Genomic DNA, 20131 nt, shown 5'->3' with positions numbered 1-20131 from the left:
CGTCCTGCCGGCAATGCGGAAGGAAGGAGGTGGGCAGGTTGTTTACGTCCCGCTCATCTCCGCCCCTCCGCTTCTATTGGCCGGCTGCCGTGTGACGTCGGTGTGACGCCGAACATCCCTCCCACTCCAGGAAGTGGATGTTCGCCGCCCACAGCGAGGTCGTATGGAAGGGTAAGTACGTGTGACAGCTTTTAATCGATTGTGCGACATGGTCAACAAATTGAACATGCCGCACATACAATGGGGGCGTGTCACATCGCATACGATATCGTATGCTTAATTAAAAGGTATAAAGCAGGATTTAGGTTTACAGGGTGGTTTTACTAAATTCTGCTGCTTTTGTGTCTGTGGGACAGCCGAGACACCAAAAACCACTACACAGTCAAGGAATAGCCTGTGAGGAAATTGTACATTCCTGGAAAAGAAAAAGTCAAATACATCCCACTGGTTGATGCAAGGAAAATAATTCTACCACCTCTACATATAAAGCTGGGGTTGATCAATTACTTTGTAAAAGCTCTTGATAAAGAGGGTCAGGCTTTCAATCATTTGGTTGCTATGTTTCCAAAATTGAGTGGAGCTAAGTTAAAGGAAGGTATATTCATTGGACCTCAAATCAGGAAATTGCTAAAAGATGAAATGCTCGAGTCAAAACTCAAGAAGCACGAGTCATCTGCTTGGTTCTCCTTCAAAGCAATTGTTGATAGCTTCTTGGGTAACAATAAAGATGATGACTATGTTTCCATAGTCAATGAGTTATTGCAAAACTACAAAGAAATGGGCTGTAGAATGTCATTGAAAATCCATTTTTTACATTTGCACCTTGACTTTTTTTTCCAGAAACTTGGGTTCTGTTAGTGACGAACAAGGTGAACGTTTTTACCAGGACATTCTTACCATGGAGAAACGCTACCAATGTTGCTGGAATCCTGTGATGATGGGCGACTACTGCTGGATGTTGTGTAGGGAGACAGATGAGACTACATACAAAAGGAAAGCCTCATCAGCCCATTTTGCCCAAACAACATGACATTAGAATTTGGATTTTGATAGCAATTAAGCTGAAAGTGTATAATTTAAGTGCTATTGCTATTATCATGACTTTATGAGTCATCATTACTACTTTATGACATTGATAGTGTAGCTTTTAAGTAGGCCTAATAGTTTCTTATCGTGTTTCTTAAAATGCTGTGTATGTATTAAATGTGATGTGATAGAAAGAATCTGACTTTTCCACTGAAATCAACACCTCAAAATTTGTTAAAACCACCCATTTTGAAACCAGATACAGAAAGAAAACATTTTTTTTTGTTGAGCAGTGTTATCATTTCCTTAGTTTTGTGATGTTTCCGCCCACATGTAAGAAATTTTGGGCAAAATATTTCCACCTACATCTATAAAACTTATTCACACGCACCAAAAATTGTGCAGTTTAAGAGTCTTTAACACTAGAAGTCCCAGAAATTCCGAGCTCCCCCCTGAAGTCCTGAAAGAGGGTCAAAAGACATACAAGAAACTGAATAGAACTAACTAGAAACTAAATGGCTAAACTCAATGGAAAACAACAACCTCCTGTGGTGCGACAGTAATGGCCTTAATTACAGAACAAAAGACTGTGAACTGTGATTATAGGATGTTAGCTAAAATCCTTCAGGTCATTCGACCCGTCTCTGGGTTCCAAAGGTAGAAATGTTAAATGACCCCTCTCTGGGACTTCTAGTGTTAAACACACAGTGGGTATGTGTTTTCATGACACTACACCAACATTGCTTGGTGCTTGGATAGTTACATGCACAAATTTTCTGCACAAAAACACACAGCAAAAAAAAAAAAAAAAAAAAAAAAAAAGCATTTTTGCTAAGTGGGGACATGGCTTTAGCGGTTTAATCCCTGCCTCTATTCTGCACAAAAGGAAATGTAATCAAATATGCTAATTATGGTGCCCGGTGCATCATTGATGTGGCCATGAGGCTCAGTGCAATGTAGTGCCCACTGGTTTTGCATACCCCATCTCCCTCAATGGTAATTGACAGCACGGGCTCGCCTGAGCTTTTCTACAGACAGTGCTCACGCTGGACACGCCAGCACTCTCAATCACCAGTGAGGGAATGGAAAACCAGTGGGCAGAATAATGCAAAAAATATTTGAGAAGTGTAAAGGAAATGATACATGGTTTTCTAAAAATGTTGAAAATATGAATCTTAAAATTGTGGCATGCATTTCGCTGAGTAAATACTTTGTAGGAAAACGTTTTGCTGCAGTTATTGCTGCAAGTCTTTTGAGGTGTATCTCTACCAGCCTTGCACATCTAGCGGTCCAAGTTTTGCCCATTCTTCTTTGCAAAATAGCTCTAGTTCAGTGAGATTGGATGGAGGCGTCTGTGAACAGCAGTTTTTAAGTCTTGCCACAGATTCTCAATGGGATGTACAGTAGGTCTCAACTTTGACTGGAGCATTCAGACACATGAATATGCTTTGAGTTAACCCATTCCATTGTAGCTCTGGCAGTTTAAGTTGTTTCTCGTGCTGGAAGGTGAACCTGAAGTATCCTCACAATATGATACTGCCACCACCATGTTTGATGGTGGGAATGCCGTTTTCAGGGTGATGTGCAGTGTTAGTTTTTCCCCACACATAGCATTTTGCACTAAGCCCCAAAAGTTCTATTTTGGTCTATTCTGACCAGAGCACCTTCTTCCGCATGGTAGCTGTGTCCCCTTGCATAGCTTTTTGCAAACTACTAATGATACGTCTTATGGCTTGCTTTAAAAAATAAATTTCTTCTTGCCACTCTTCCATAAATCCTAGATATGTGGAGTATATGACTGATAGTTGTCCTGTGGACAGATTCTCCCACCTGTGCTGTGTATCTCTGCATATCCTCCAGAGTAACCATGGGCCTCTTGGCTGCTTCTCTAATTTGTGCTCTCCTTGCTTGTAATGTCAATTAAGGTGGACGGCCATGTCTTGGTGGATTTGCAGTTGTGCCACATTCCTTCCATTTTTGCTGATGGTTACACAATAGTGCTTCATGATATGCTTTCAGGGCTTGGGCTATATTTTTTTTTATAACCTAACCCTGCTTTACTTTTTTCCACAACTTTATCCCTGCCCTGTCAGTTGTGTTCTTTGGTTTTTATAATGCTGTTATAACCCTAATGTTCTCAGATAAACTTCCAAGGCCTTCACAAAACAGCTGGAATTATATAAAAAATAAATTGCACACAGGTGGACTCAAATTTCCTAATTAGGTGACTTCCGGAGGCAACTGGCCACTCAGGATTGTATTTAGGCATATCAGACTACAGGGGGCTGCATACAAATGCACTTCACGATTTTCAGATTTATATTTTCTAAATATATAGAAAACCATGTATCATTTCCTTTTTACTTCACAAATGATTGCTACTTAGTGTTGGTATATCACATAAAATCCCAATAAAATACATTCAAGCTTCTAGATCTAACATAAATGTGGAGAAGTTCATGGGGTATGAATACTTTTTCAAGGCACTATATAAACCACATTGGCTATCAATGGTGCCACTTAAAATAGCTTAAAATACGGTAATTCCTTAAAATAAGGGTGGCTCATATCAACCGATAGGGGAAAAAATGTGATAAAAATGTTATGAAAAATGCCAGAAATTATATAATTTCCATGTGTCTATCTGTATTAGAGTAAATTTCCAAAGACAACCAGACCATATACATTTAGGCAGGGGCGGACACTGACCGCTTGGGGCCCCTGTTCAAGACATTGTGCCTGTTCTCCCCCCCCCTTCTTCTATTGCAACAAAGCTGCAGATACATACATTATAATATTTTATATATATATATATATATATATATATATATATTATACAATAGAAAAAAACAGAATGAAAAAGGGGTTCAAACTGACTTCAAACCGGACTGGCAGCACTTTTACAATGTAGACCCGTATCTGCATGATGTGTAAATATAAGACAAAAAAGGGGGACCAGTCGCACATTGTGAAAAGTCAAAATAAATTCTACCTAAAAAATAAATGGAGGTATTTGGAATATTATAATGCCCATTGTAATACTAGCCCAGCGCCCCTTCACGGCAACCTCCTTTGCTGGGTCCTACTCTAAACTGCATCTTTTCTGGGTTTTAAAAACCTACAAGATCAGCTGGTGAACAAAAAGGAGGCCAATGAAGCGGCCAGGAGCTGGAGTGCAAATCCATCACTCTGTTTTTTTCTATTGTATAATGCATATAAACAGGGAGTGGTGCTCTGTTTGCTGGATTTGCACTCCAGCTCCTGGCCGCTTCATTAGCCTCCTTTTTGTTCACTAGCTGATCTTGTAGGTTTTTAAAACCCACAGAAGATGCAGTGTAGTGTACACCCCAGCAAAGGAGGGTGCCATGAAGGGGCGCTGGGCTGGTATTACAATGGGCATTATAATATTCCAAATACCTCCATTTATTTTTTAGGTAGAATTTATTTTGACTTTTCACAGTCTGCGACTGGTCACCCTTTTTTGTCTTTTATATATATAATATATATATATATATATATATCTATATATACACACACACATACACAGACACACCGTATTTTTCGTTTTATAAGACACACCGGATTATAAGATGCCAAATTTAGAGATAAAAAAGGTTACAAAAAATAAAACTAAATTAAAAAATGGGGTCTGTCATACTCCAGTGGTGTCTTACTGTAGGGGGGGCGACAGCGGTGCTGGAGGAGGGTGATGCTGGCTGCTGTGTCGCTGGCTGTGCTGGCTGCTGTGTGGCTGGCTGTGTGAGGCAGGGCGGTGTGGCTGCTGTCCCAGATGATGGTGGTGTCGGCTTCAAAGAAATGCCCCCCGGAATCGGCGTCTGCGCAGATTGAGCTCATGGCTCAATGACAATCCAATATCTCATATGTGCACCCACCGACTCCTGGCTGCATTACTTGAACATCGCACCGCCGACAGAGCATCTCACACGTCGCACCGCCCTGCTCTACACTGCTCAGCACCGCCGACAGAGCATCTTACAAGCCGCACCACCCTGCTCCACACAGCCCCTACCGCAGCCAGCACAGCCCCGCCAACAGAGCCCAATATACACCCCCTATATACTACACCTGCAATATATATCACTACACCCCCTATATACTACACTTACAATATACATCACTACACCCCTATAAACTACACTTGCAAGATACATCACTACACCTGCAAGATACATCACTACACACCCTATATACACCTGCACTATACATCACTACACCCCCAATATTAGTCACCACTCACCTCCCCCTCCTTATTGTCCTCTCCTCAGGCTATTAGTGACCCTTCAGCTCTCTGTACAGGTCCCCGCGGCTGCTGCTCTTGTAGGGGCCCCCTCCGCTGCTTTTCCTGTAGGGGTCCTGGCCGCTGCTGCTCTTGTAGGGGCCCCACCTCTGATTTTCCTGTACTGGGGCCCCCGCCAATGCTCTTGTAGGGGCCCTCACCGCTGCTTCTCCAACACTGGCCCCCACGGCTGCTCATCTTCTAGGGGGCCCCCCGCCCGCAGCCGCTGCTGTTTGTACAGGTCCCAGCTGCACTGTGCTGCCGGGAATGCTTCAAATGACACACGCGTGCGCCGTACTGACAACATCAGGGCGCGCGTGTGTCACAGAGAAAGTGCCGGCAGGGAACAAAGGACAGATTCCTGCGTTTTGATGCCTGCACTGATTGTGCGGAGTTGCAGGATTGCTCCCTGCCCCGCACACTGCTTGTGATGAGGGCGATCTGACCAGGGGCCTCCCGGAGCCTGGAGCTCCAGAGAACAGGTCAGATTGCCCTCATTACTGACCGGGGAGCAAGGGCCCCCTAAACCTTCGGGCCCCTATTCACTGCAGAAGCGATATGTCTGCCACTGAATTTAGGCCCTGATTAACATAGACTGGAATTTTGTTAGCCAGTTCTAATGAAGGGAGTGTTGAAGTAAAATGTACAAAACTCATTAAGACACTTTTGTTAATTTGCTACTGTAATGATGAGCCAGGGGTGCCTCCGGCCTTGTAGTCGTGGCCTTCCTTGCTTCAAGGCTTACCCCGGGCTCCATCACTACTTCAAGGTCGGGAACTAGCTTGGTGGGGCAGAGTGTGGTGATGTTGTCGTCGGTAGTGGTACAAACAGTCTTCAGGCAAGATGTGATGCAAACCAAAGACATATTTATTGACACACTTGACACACGTAGTCTCAATCCGGCGGTTGCAGACAAGAAAACACTTCCTGGGCTGGGGGACAACCTGCCCTAACGAATCCTCGCGTGGGGCTGTGCCCTGATTACTCCGCTTCACCGGGCTCCCACTGACGGTTACACACACACCGGACCCACACCGGTTGCTTCACTCTTTCCGAGGATCCGTACACTCCCGTTCTCTCCGGCGTCCCCTCTTGATTCAGCCCCCACACTCTGCCCCTTGATCTTCACTCTCTCACGTCCCGGATCCAACAACCTCACACACACTCACACCTTCCCCCAAGCTACAGCCGGCTCCTCCTCCCCGGTGGCAACAGCCGTCCCACCCGGCCACTAGGGGTGCCCTAACATAACCTAAATGCAAATATAAATAACACATTTTTATTAATAACATATCCGGTACTATCTCCTTTTGTAGGGGTATGCTCACCCCCTACACTACCTCTTACAAGTGCTTTGCACCTTCGTAAGAAATGTTACTCCAGCCAGGGGAAGGCATCTATTTTGGATGTAATTTACACCAGTTTGTAGCATAAATTATGATGCACTTGTCTGGTGGGCTTCGCCCCACTCTACCTTGACTCACCTATTCCCACTTTTCAAAAAGTGATAGGACCTGGCTGCGGCTGGTGTAAAAATTAAAAAAGTTACTATATTTTTGCGCGCCATTAAATAATGCTAAATTTTGTGACATTTCAAGGGGTTTTATGCCAGAATTCTGGCATTGATGAATCAGGGCCATATGTTTTATGTTTTTTTACTTTATTATAGCAGTCTAATAACATTGATTACTTACATGTTTTTCCTGTTTTCACATCATAATCTAGCGCATCAACTGTATATGATAGACTGTCAATGTAGTACATGGTTTTGTGATCCAAAGACCAGTCTAAACCATTGGAGATATCCACCATGTCAAAGTGTTTCACCACAGAGTGATCTGCATATAGAGTAAATAATGAACCCTGGTTCCTCTCCACAACTGCTGGACGGATTTCCTGGGACATGGTGCCTATGAGGAGACAATACAAGTTAGCCGTCACAAATCCTTAATTAAAGCGTACAATCATATTTTGTCCTTTTTCTAGAATGACTGGTTATTAAAGGAGATAGTTGTAATTTTCTTTATTGTTTTTAACAAATACAATTATTGTATCTAATTATTAAATGATTGTACATATGAACTGTTCTAATATTTTTATTTAATAGGAAGCATAATACCGTATATACAGTACTTGTGTATAAGCCAACTTTTTCAGCACATTTTTTATGATGAAAAAGCCCCTCTTGGCTCATTCTTGAGTGAGGGACCCACTCTTGGCCAGCTTTAGCTATGTGCTACCTGTGTGATCGCACAGGACGCCAGCTGACAGACTGCTGTAGGGGCTACAGCGTGTCAGGTTAGTTAGTAGATCGCTGCCATGTCTAATAGGGGACAAGAAGGGGACCAGTATGAGGACATTACTAAAGGATGGGGCACATCACTACAGGGTACAAGAATGGGGCACATCACTACAGGGCACAAGGATGGTCCACATTACATTGTATTGGCATCTATTTTTATTTTTGAAATTACGAGTAGCTGCTGCATTTCCCACCCTAGGCTTATACTCGAGTCAATAAGTTTTCTCAGTGTTTTTGTGGTAAAATTTGGTGCCTCGGCTTATATTCGGGTCGGCTTATACTCGAGTATATACGGTAATTATTTACAGGGGTTGTCCACTTATTATATAAGTGTTACAGGTTCTTCCGCAGCCTTCTTCACAATCTGTATAGCTCAACTGTTCTCAGAATTGCTGCTGATGTTGGTACATCTCAGGGTTTTTCTATTAAAGGAGACTGTAGGTCATGTCCCTTCATAAGCTGCCATTTTGAGGAGTCCTGCAGGGGCAGACACAGGCAGAAGGAGGCCCCTGTGCAAGAACAATAGAATGGCCACTTGCAAACCATTAACTGCTCATGATGCACCCTTTTTTGTTTCTGTAACAGAAAATGCTTACTGCTTTGGAGGTGATAGTCGGTCTCGAATTTCACAGCCGCTCTTGCAGGGATAAAGTGCCGTCTCGCTCTTTCCACTAACCTAGCGCTGCTGTGTATTTTAAATTTTTATTGAACTGTAAGTGCTTATATGATCAATTGTCTTACCATGCGGTAACAGATTAATAAAGAACGTGGCAGCTTTGGGTTAGTGCAAAGAGCACAATTTCACGAGATCTTGCTTTTTCACTGCAAAAGCCACTATGGAGGGATGTGGGATCCTGCTCTGCATGCCGATGTAGCAGGACAAACTAACCCCTTCCCAGATTAAGCCCAGGTATAGTTTGACCCAGGCCAGAGGATATCCCGGTGATTAACTCTCCTAAGCCAAACTATGCCCGGTCAGAAAATACCCTAGGGCCTAGGCTAAACTATACCCCTCCAGGCCAGAATATACTGATTTAACATGGAAACCAGGTATAGTGTGCCCCAGGCCACAGTATACCCCAGGGGATAAATTCTATTCTGGGGGGTGTAAAATAGTGCAGCGCTTACATTGAAGTGACAGTAGATGGTGCAGTCAAATCAGTGCATAGTTAATATAATGTATTGTACGTTGTTATGTATGTTTCTCTCTGCTCTCTCTAAGACACAATGTTTTCCAATTTTTACATTACATGCAACATTTTCCAATTTTGACAACCAAGCAAGGCAACAAAAGTACCCCAAGTGGATCTTTGATCTACCTCCAGAGAAACATCTAAATGCCAAGTCCCAGTTCAAACAAACATCTAAGCCATATCGAGCAGACGGAGGGACTCCGTACCATGGAGAAAGGGAGTTCGCAGTCAAATTCTGAAGGCCTATCATGACAACGGAATTTCTGGTGACCATTTTGGCAGAGATAATACATTAGCCAAAATTTGTGACTGTTATTACTGGAAGGGAATGAAGAACGAGTAATTCTTGTATATATCACTCAATGCTACTGATGGGGGTAAAATATGCCTGTTTGGTATATTTTGGCCTAGGACAATTTATACGCCGGAGTATAATCTAGCCTAGTTCACTTTAACCCCAGCTATAGTCTGGACTGTGGTTATACTCCGGCCTGTTACATTGTGATCCCTCAATCCGAAAGTTCGGTCGTGACTGTGGTAGAAAATTGTGCACATTTGGGGGACAGTAAGGACATTTTTGAGTGTTTTTGTTACTGGACTTTATTTAGACAAATCATCAGTCTGGGCCTACCCATGGTTTTATTAAAGAAGCACTCCCATTAAGTTTTTTTTTTGTTTACTAAATCTGTGTACAAGTGTGTGGAGTGTAGCGTTTGCAACATTCTGCTCCTCTTCTTCATGACGTCACTAGTCTTCAGTAAACCTGGATCACTCTATGCGTGAGATGAAAGTCTCTTTTACAATTTTCTTGTTATATAGGCTTACATTGTAAACGCTCATTCGGATCACACTGTGTTCTACGTGACTCTGGAGAGTCTGAAGAGCGGTGATGTCACTGAGTAGAAGAGCAGAACAGTGCTGGATACTGGAGAAGACTACAGTAGTAAAGTATATTAATGCACACTACACTACATATACGTATACACAGATACAGGGAAAAAAAGACGAAAGATTAGTGGGAATGCTTCTTTAATTAAAAAAAGACAGACCCAGATTTGAGATAGATACTCATTGAATACTTTTCTTTAATATTTTCTTTTTTTCCCATTTTGGGTTGTATTTTGGGGCCAGTTACTAGTTTTCCACAGTTATGGTCTCAAGCTACAGTGGTTTCAGCTTACAATGGATGTCCTGGAATTAATGATGTAAATTTGTGAACACCTGAAATTACTCTAAGGCCGGGGCCACATGGGGACTAATGCGATCCTCGCATGACACTCGGCCCACGCTGGCAGCACAGCAGGAGCAGAGTGTCATGCAAGTGTCACTGCGACTGAGGTCCGATCATGCGATTGGACCTCAGCTGCGGGAGGCGGGCCGGCGCTGCAGGGGGTGGGCCGGCACTGAGGAGGAGTGGACCAGCACTGAGAAGGGGCAGGCCAGTGCTGAGGAGGGGCGGGAGGGATTTATCTCCCTCTCTCCTCCATAGTCGGCTATTGCGATTCTCGCCCTGCACTCGCAGTACACTGGTGTACCACGAGCAGCGTCGGACTGGCTACCGGAGGAATCTCCAGTAATGCCAGGCCTGGATTCAGGTACCTGCATTGAACTCTGGAGCTCTCACCTGAGCTCCGGCGTGCAGCCGAGACTGTACCGCGAGCGCCAAGTGATTGATTCCCCGGCGATTGCGGTTTAGTTCATGACAGCTGCAGACAGGCCGGGCTGATCTCCGGAGTTCATGTGAGCGTACCGGAAATCACCCCCGCCTGTCTGCAGCTGACATGAACTGAACCGCAATCGCCGGGGAATCAATGACTCGGCGCTCGTGGTACAAACTTGGCTGCACTCCAGAGCTCAGGTGAGAGCTCCAGAGTGCAATGCAGGTACCTGAATCCAGGCTTGGCATTACTGGAGATTCCTCTGGTAGCAAGTCCGACGCTGACCGTGAGTGCAGTGCGATCTTTCTCTCACCCCATAGACTTCAATGGGTACGAGAGAAAGAGTCTTGCATTACAATCGCAGCATGCTGCAATTGTTTTCTCGGTCCCATTGGGACTGAGAAAATAATCGCTCATGGGTGCTGGCACATAGGCTAATATTGGTCCGAGTGGAAAGCGATCTTTTATCACATTCCACTTGGTCCGATTTTCATGCCGTGTATCTTAGGCCTAAAGGGTACTTTACACGCTGCGATATCGGTACTGATATCGCTAGTGAGCGTACCCACCCCCGTCAGTTGTACGTCACGGGCAAATTGCTGATGTGCGTCACTAACGACGTGAGCCCGACGATATATCGTTAGTGATGTTGCAGCGTGTAAAGCACCCTTTAGTCTCCCTCTAAGACCACGTTCACACATCAGTCTTTGTTCAGCATTTGACATCAGTATTTGTAAGCCAAATTGATGAGTGGAACAATCACAGTAAAAGTATAATAGAAAATGTACATTATATCTGCATTTTTGACCTCTCCTGGTTTTGGCTTGCAAACACATGTAAAATACTGACCAAAATACTACCATGTGAATGTAGCTATATAGTCAGAACTGCTAAGTAAGAGGGGCTCCTTTATTGAAGAACTTCGCCAATCCATCAGTTACATGAATGAACACTCTTCCAGCAATATCAGATGATGTCAATCAGATGATCACCAGGGTGGCTTTATTTTATGGTTTGTTTGTTTTTCTTTTCTTTTCCTTTCAAAAGAGGTTGTTCTGGTAAGATAGCCATTTACACTGGCAATGACAAATTCTTCTGTACCTGCAAAGAATCTTCCTTCTGGATCTACTTTTCCATCATTGAAACGATTGTTTGGTTTATCCTCATCAACTTGAGCCAAGGGGGTTACGGACTGATTTTCCCAATTCAGGGCAGCAAATGAAGTGCCTGCGGCAACTACATAGCCACCGGACTTTCGAAGGGCAACTGAACCAACTGGGTCTTCTACGGAGAAGACAAAAGAAGTTAACATCTTCATTAATAAATTGAAAATTATATTTATACACAATTGAAAAGGAATCTATCATGTCCCCAATTGCTATTAACTTTCAGATGTAAGGTTAATCTGCAGGTTAATAGCGCTCTAAATCTGCCCGACCACCTTATGGAAAGTGCAGCTACTGGGAACAAATAAAGTTTGTTCTTCCCGGGAGCTGACAGTTTTTGGTCATAAAGGAGTGCCCAAAGTGGCTTCAGTCACCACTCAGTATACTGTGAGTGGCAGCTGTAAGCGCACCGTGAGACTTTGATTGACAGCTCACTCTGCAGTGCATTTGTGTATTGAGTGATGACAGTAGCTGCTCTGTGCACGCCTCTATGACTGAAAGCTCCCAGGATTAAGAGTTCATTTTCTCCAGGTAGCTGCATTTTCAGCAAAGCAGTCAGGGATATTTAGAACACTGTTAATCTGCAGATTAAGACTATATATACACAGATTAGTAGCGTTTGGGGACATGACAGGTTCCTTTTAACCAATACACAGTCTAGATTTAACACTGTGAAGAATAAATAATGTATTTCTTCAACACATACTTGGGACTCTTTATGATCATACTGAAATCAACCATAGTGTTCAATGTAACAATAGAACTATGTAAATTAATCAAATAAAAAAAATTATCAAATTATCTGATTAGGGATATTGAGATGTAGACATCTAAAGTCCAACAATTAATTTCATCTAAATATGTAATCATTTTCAATGATAATGTTTCAAGTATTCTGAAAACAACTAATGTGGCAATTGTGAGACTTACCTAAAGATACGCTTTGGATTTTGTTAGTACTGGGGTCCCAGCGACAAACTTTCTGCCCTGTAATGTCAACGTATACTAAAACGCTTTCCCTTTCGTCCCAGACTGGTGACTCCCCAATCCGGTACCGCTCTGTGATTACACATTCAATTTTGATGGAAGACATGGCTCTGTATTAATGGAGAAAATAAAATAAAAGATGAATATGTAATTCAGACATACATAAAATATTTAACACAATGCAATGACAGCTGTCTTATTTATTATGTGTTGCTCATATTTCATCATCTCCCGCCTTGACTACTGCAACCTCCTGCTCTCTGGCCTTCCTTCCCACACTCTTGCACCCCTCCAATCTATCCTAAACTCTGCAGCCCGCATAATCCACCTCTCCCCTCGCTATTCCCCAGCCTCGCCACTCTGCCAATCCCTTCACTGGCTTCCCATCGCCCAACGACTCCAGTCCAAAACATTAACCATGACATACAAAGCCATCCACAACCTGTCTCCTCCCTACATCTGTGACCTAGTCTCCCGATACCTACCTGCACGCAACCTCAGATCCTCACAAGATCTTCTTTACTCCTCTCTTATCTCCTATTCCCACAATCGCGTACAAGATTTCTCCCGTGCCTTCCCCATACTCTGGAACGCTCTACCCCAGCATATCAGACTCTCCCCTACCGTTGAAAGCTTCAAGAGGAACGTGAAGACCCATCTCTTCCAACAAGCCTACAACCTACAATAACCCTCAGGCCAGTACACCACTGCGCAACCAGCTCTGTCCTCACCTATTGTACCCTCACCCATTGCCTGTAGACTGTGAGCCCTCGCGGGCAGGGTCCTCTCTCCTCCTATACCAGTCTGTTTTGTGCTGTTAATGATTGTTGTACGTATACCCTCTTTCACTTGTAAAGCGCCATGGAATAAATGGCGCTATAATAATAAATAATAATAATATATGATTATCATGTTCCATAACAATTTACAGATGTGATCATCACTGTCACCATTGCGGCTCACAATCTGAATTCCCCATCAGTATGTCTGGAGGAAACCCACATAAATATGGGGAGAACATACAAACTACTTGCAGATGTTTTCCGTGATGGGACTTAAAGCCAGGACCCCAGCACAACAAAGCAACAGTGCGCCTCCATGTTATTTAGGGTAAAGCTAGTTTGGGTAACATGCTCACCTGGTCATTTGGCTGGGTGAGGAAAGGTCATGATGACCGCACAGTTGTAATGTTTGTAAAAATTACTGTCCAGTCACACCTGGACTTTTTTAGTTCTGTTAGACTTTGTGAGGTTTGTTGGTTAGCATAAAAAATATAGGATTAGCCAGGCCCCATACAAGTAACAAATGTAACAAATAATTTAATGCAGAATAAAAGTACAACATCCCAAATCTTCCTGGCCACATTCAGAATACTGCAGAACCAGGCTGAACAAATATACGCTACATAAAACAAGAAGAGAATAAAGACATACCAGGATTCTGTGTTTCTAAATCACCCTAATGAGCCAAAATCTAAAAACTACTTGCACGCAAACTACTGCATTTACAGGACTTCGCTTTTTGTCCCCCCAGACACATGCTTCTGGAAAAGCGGAGAAACACTTGATCGGAAGTTCTCCGTAAATACATTTCCTGCAGCTCTCCTGCCTGTGGAGAGGTCAAAGGATCTGTTTGCTCTGCTGGAAAAATAAAAGAATCTAGCAGTTATCCGAGTGGGCCCCCTATTGGAGGAGGGGAGCATGTCACCGACACGCGTATACAAAATGGACAAGAAATAGATCAATGGTTTCAGCTCAAAAACAGTATGGTGTTACTTTAGGAAGTTATCATCGGAATTATTGAGATGTATGCATACACAGATCTTTTCTTTGCTTGTAGTGTGTGCTCGGTTTCATTTATTACATGTCATTTTTGATGAATAAGATAAGTGTAGTTTGCATCTCATTGCCGTTCATGGGCAGCATGATGGTTGGCCCAGTTACATCGATGCGCTAAGGTCCTGGAATCAAATCCCACCTAAGACAACGTCTGAAAGACGTTTGTATGTTCTCCCTGTGTTACTTATGGGCAGCGTCGGACTGGCTACGGGAGGAATCTCCAGTAATGCCCGGCCCGGATTCAGGTACCTGCATTGCACTCCGGAGCGCTCACCTGAGCACCAGACTGCAGCCTAGACTGTAATGCGAGCGCCGAGTGATTGATTCCCCAGCGGTTCCGGTTCAGTTCATGACAGCTGCAGACAGGCCGGGCTGATCTCCGGAGTTCAGGTGAGAGCACCGGAGATCACCCCGGCCTGTCTGCAGCTGACATGAACTGAACCACAAGCGCTGGGGAATCAATCACTCGGCGCTCGCGTTACAGTCTCGGCTGCACTCCGAAGCTCAGGTGAGAGCTCCGGAGTGCAATGCAGATACCTGAATCCAGGCCTGGCATTACTGGATTCCTCCGGTAGCCAATCCAACGCTGCTTATGGGTTTCCACTGAATACTGTGACTTCCTCCCACACTTCAAAGACATACTGATAGGAAATTTAGATTTTGAGCCCTAATGGGGACAGTGATAATGTAGTCTGTGGAATTAAAGGGAATCTGTCACCAGGTTTTTGCCACCTAATCAGAAAGCAGCATGATGAAGGAAAAGAGACCCTGATTCTAGCAGTGTATCACTTACTGGGCTGCTTAGTGTAGCTTTTATAAAATCACTGTTTAATCAGCAGTAGATTTCATTAGAGGACTACTTGGCCTGCTACATGAGCTTTGTATAACTCTCCTCTACATTCAAATAACTGCTAGGTCTGCAGCAGAGAAAACATTGATCTTATCAAAATCACAGCAATCAGCTCACCAAGTGACACATCGCTGGAATCAGGGTCTCTGTCTCTACATTATGCTGCTCTTAGATGGTGGAACAAAAACCTGGTGAGAGGTTCCCTTTAATGGCACAAATGAAATAACACAGGTCCAAACATTTGCTAGATATTCTTGATTTGAAAACTTAGTGAAAAATAATTTATAAAATGAAGATGAGGAGAACAAAAGAAAAAGAAGGAAAGTCGGGGGAGATTAAAAGGAAACAGGAACAGTGTTAATGCCCCGTTACACGCAACGACGTATCTAACGATATATCGCCGGGGTCACGGATTCCGGGATGCACATCTGGCATCATTAGCGACGTTGTTGCTTGTGACACCAACGAGCGACCGTTAACAATGGATAATACTCACCAAATCGTCCATCATTGACACGTCATTCATTTTTAAAAAATCGTTGATTGTTGAGGACGCAGGTTGTTCGTCGTTCCCGAGGCAGCACACATCGCTACGTGTGACACCTCGGGAACGACGAACTACAGCTTACCTGCAGCCGCCGCCAATGAGGAAGGAAGGAGGTGGGTGGGATGTTACGTCCCGCTCATCTCCGCCCCTCTGCTTCTCTTGGGCGGCCGCTTAGTGACGCCGCTGTGACGCCGTAAGAACCACCCCCTTAGAAAGGAGGCGGTTCGCCGTCCTCAGTGACAACGCTAGGCAGGTAAGTCCGTGTGCCGGATCCTAATATTGTGCGCCACGGGCAGCGATTTGTCCGTGACGCACAAACGACAGGGGCAGGTACGCTCGCTAGCGATATTGCTGCGTGTAACGGGGCCTTTAGGTATAATGTGGGGGAGGGGGATTTGGACTACATCACATAGTCAACCATGGTCCGTCGTATTCTGTTTAGTTCTTGGTAGACGTTGTGGTGGGACTGCAGGAGACAACCAGGCTGAACAAGCCCTGACGTGTCCCATTCAGTAACTCCATCATAAGGCTAAGTTCACATTTCCGCTAAAATCTATCAGTCACAATCCGCTGCTCTTGTAAACAGCGGAATCCGTTTAGCGGATTCCGCTGCTCCCATAGACTTGTATGAGCAGCGGATTGTGACTGATGATGCTGCGTTGAACCCTCCGCCCGACTGATCAGTCGTGGAACGACTGACCGCCGGGCGGGAGGAACGCAGCATGTAACGTTTTTTGAGCAGCGAGATCCGTCGGATTTCGCTGCGCATGCTCTCTGGCTCCCTGCACACGTCACCAGCTTTGGTTGGTTACCCGATATTTACCCTGGTTACGGTGCAAGGAGCCAGCGCTAAGCGGTGTAGGCCCGTAACCAAGGTAAATATCGGGTAACCAAGGTAAACATCGGGTGCTTTGCTGTTACCCGATATTTAGGCTGGTTACGTGTGCAGGGAGGCCGACACTTCCCCGCTCGGCCCCGCCCCCTCCCGCACTCCGCACATGTATGTACACACACACACACACACACACCTGTCCCCAGCCATGCAGACAAGCACTGCCACTGACACCCTCGTCTGGCCCCGCCCCCCGCTCGGCTCCGCCCCCTCCCGCACTTTGCATGTGCACACACATACATACATACATACATACATACATGCACATACACACACTCACTCACTCACAGATACACTCACCTGTCCCCAGCCATGCAGACCGCAGCACTTCCACTGACATCCTCAGCGCCTGGCCCCGCCCCCCGCTCGGCTCTGCACCCGAACTCCGCCCCCCGCACACAACGGAATCCGACAAAGAATTCTGTTCTTTGTCATCCGTTGTACAGCGTTGAACAGCACATCAGTCACATGCGTCAAGCGACGCATGTGACTGATACAAATCAACGGAAATGTGAACTTAGCCTAACTAGTTGTGCATTCGAGCGTTCCAGTATAGTACAATACTATTCCATTCTGTTAGTGTTCAAACATGACTCTTGCAAAATGCTGCACAGAGGCTGTATTATTTCTCCAGACAGTTTTTGTCTTATTGGTGGTTAAACACAACTAAGGCTGCTTTCACACTACGTCTTTTTAACATGCGTCCTGAACGTTTTTTTGCTGCAAAAGCGGATCCTGCTTTTACAGCAAAAAACGCATGCAAACGCATGTGTTACTTTGCAGAATCCTGTCACTGGATGTTTAGGGGCGGGCATTGGAGTCATGTGATCGGGAGTGAGGGGAACTAAACGTGCCAGACTGGGAGCCGGCATCTGACAGCTGCGAGGCTCGTAACCAAGGTAAACATCGGGTATACTTGCTTGGATACCCAATATTTACTTTGGTTACAAGCGTCTGCAGCTGCTAGGAGCCGGGCTCCCTGCACACGTTACCAACGTAAACATCGGGTAACTAAGATAAGTGGTTACCCGATGTTTACCTTGGTTACGAGTGTCCGCAGCTCTCAGGTGGGGGAGAGGGAGGGGGAGAGAGGGAGGGGGAGAGACAGAGAGGTAGGAGAGAGATAGACTGATCACGGGGCTGGCTTCTGTGCATGCTCAGTAGAGCAAGCAGGATCCTGTCTATCAGCATGCCAGCGTTCACATACGTTTGCGTGCAGTATAGTCAGGATCCAGCAATTTGCAGAAGTTGGACGCAGCTCAAAAACGCTACAAGTAGCGTTTTTGAAAGATGTTAAAAAACTGCAAGTCGCTGGATCCTCACTATAACGCACGCAAACGCAGGTGAACGCATGTTAACGCGAGTCCATTGCAAATGCATTGAAGTGAAAATGCATTTGCACTGGATCCGTTTCTGCGTTAAAAAAACGTTCAGGACGCATGTTAAGAAGACGTAGTGTGAAAGCAGCCTAAGAAAGATAATGATTTTGTGATGAAAGTTTATTTTGCACACTTGAAATTGCAGCTTGGGGATGAAGACGAGGCCTGGGCTCCCCAGGTGAGCAGAGATGTGAAGATCTCCACTTGTGGCAGGGGCGATCACACACTGCAGGGGACCCTGTGCAAGAAATCTTTCTGGCCCCCCCTTCATACCACAACAAAATGATGTAAACATATAGGTTGCACAGTTTATTCCTAGTTTAGGACAACTCCCAAATCTAAACAATAAAAAGGCTCCATATTTATCATCTGAATATAACACAGCTCAGTCCTGCCGCCCGCTATCTGCTGCAGCTTCAGCGCTGTCTCCAATGCCTCTATTTACATTGGAAATGACACAACCTGGATACCCTGTGGGTTCTGCAACTTGTCACTGATATATGATTCAAGTCTGAAGCTAGTGGTTGTCTGCAGCGGTCACATGGGACACCTGGGCTGTGATATCTGCAGCCATTGTAAATAGAGGAATTAGGGAATGGATCACTAGAGCTGCCCGGTGGAAGAATGATAAAGATTTATAATTTATTAAAGGGATTGTCCAGACAAAAGGTCATTACCTGGAGGCCAGATTCTGTAAGAACAAAATAAATTATTCCCACCTGCTGTCACCCTCCTGGATCTAGCTCCGGCCGTCCTCTGGTCTATGGCCGCATTAATTAGGTCACCGTTCTATGGGGCACAGGACCGCTGCAGCTTGTGATGCATGCAGTTCAAGTCACCTGACCACTGCAGCCGATCACAAGCTGCAGCAGTCCAGTGTCTGGTAGACCAGTGACATAATTAATGCTGCACAGACCACAGGACAGCCTGCACAGGATCCAGGAGGTGACAGCAGGTGGGAATAATTTATTTTGTTAGTTTTACAAAATGTAACCCCCATTAGATCCTTTAGCCAGACAATGTCTCACAGCACATGTATTATTTCAGACAACACCTTTAAAGGGAACCTGATAGCTGATTAGCTGGGCAGCTGGTACCAGGCAGTGGCTGTACGATCTCAGCCAGGTATGTCTGACCCCAAGACACTGCGGAGATTTAGAGTACACACTTTAATAGATGTTGGGGGCTGAGCCGCATCAAGTACTATTCGGACAGATGTGATGTCTGATACAAGCTGCTTGATCCACGGGTCACATGTATCTGCTGGCAGGATCCATTTAAGCAGCACTTAATGCCAAAGGAGGGTACAGAAGAGAAACAGAGGAAATACAACAAAAAATAGCTGCGCCATAGACTTCATTAAAGAAGCCCCCAGTAACTTGTTTATTGATGGAATGTGTATATGTATGTAGTGTGATAATACACCCACCCACCCGACGCTCTCTATAGTGTCCAGCGCTCTTCTGCTCCTGTTATCAATGATATCTCCTCTCTCCAGAATCTCCGGGTCACACTGCACTCTGCAGGACCCAAAAGGGACTTTTACAATTTTCCAAATCTACGGAGCAACAGAAAGAGGCACTATAGACTTTCATTGTAAGAGACTTCAGGCTCAGAGTGTAGTGTGACTCGAGATACCGGAGAGTGGTGACGTCACTTAGAAGAGGAGAAGACCGGCGGTAGGTGACTATATAAATGCACTCACACTACATTACATGCACTGACACACACTCCATCAATAAAAAAGAAGTGAGTAGGAGGCTTCTTTATATGAATGTATTCACCAGCACACATGGTCAAAATTGTTGGTACCCCTAACTTAATGAAAGAAAAACCCACAATGGTCACAGAAATAACTTAAATCTGACAAAAATAATAATAAATAAAAAACTATGTAAATGAACAAATGAAAGACAGACATTGCTTTTCAACCATGCTTCCGCAGAATTTAAAAAAAAAATAAAACTCATGAAATAGGCCTGGACAGAAATGATGG

The 20131-nt window shown here is 44.7% G+C and overlaps 1 protein-coding gene across 3 annotated transcripts in view; it reads right to left on the bottom strand.

The window, feature by feature from the left end:
• Positions 1-20131, bottom strand: part of RGN (regucalcin) — a 46619-nt gene that overhangs the window by 12806 nt on the left and 13682 nt on the right. For 2 of the 3 annotated variants that reach the window (XM_075334318.1, XM_075334319.1), the window contains exons 2-4: positions 12573-12739; positions 11578-11760; positions 7018-7233 (exon numbers count right to left, since the gene is read on the bottom strand). In XM_075334318.1, coding sequence (XP_075190433.1) covers positions 7018-7233; positions 11578-11760; positions 12573-12735 — 562 coding nt within the window. In that variant the 5' untranslated portion in view covers positions 12736-12739. Of the gene's footprint in view, positions 1-7017; positions 7234-11577; positions 11761-12572; positions 12740-14062; positions 14258-20131 lie in introns of those variants that run through there. The other variant, XM_075334317.1, reaches the window with a different exon arrangement.

The sequence above is a fragment of the Anomaloglossus baeobatrachus genome, chromosome 2 (genome assembly GCF_048569485.1).
Source record: "Anomaloglossus baeobatrachus isolate aAnoBae1 chromosome 2, aAnoBae1.hap1, whole genome shotgun sequence".
NCBI classification, from domain to species: Eukaryota; Metazoa; Chordata; class Amphibia; order Anura; family Aromobatidae; genus Anomaloglossus; species Anomaloglossus baeobatrachus.
The sequence above is the reverse complement of the archived record's forward strand: the minus strand, read 5'-3'. Positions and strand labels throughout refer to the sequence as shown.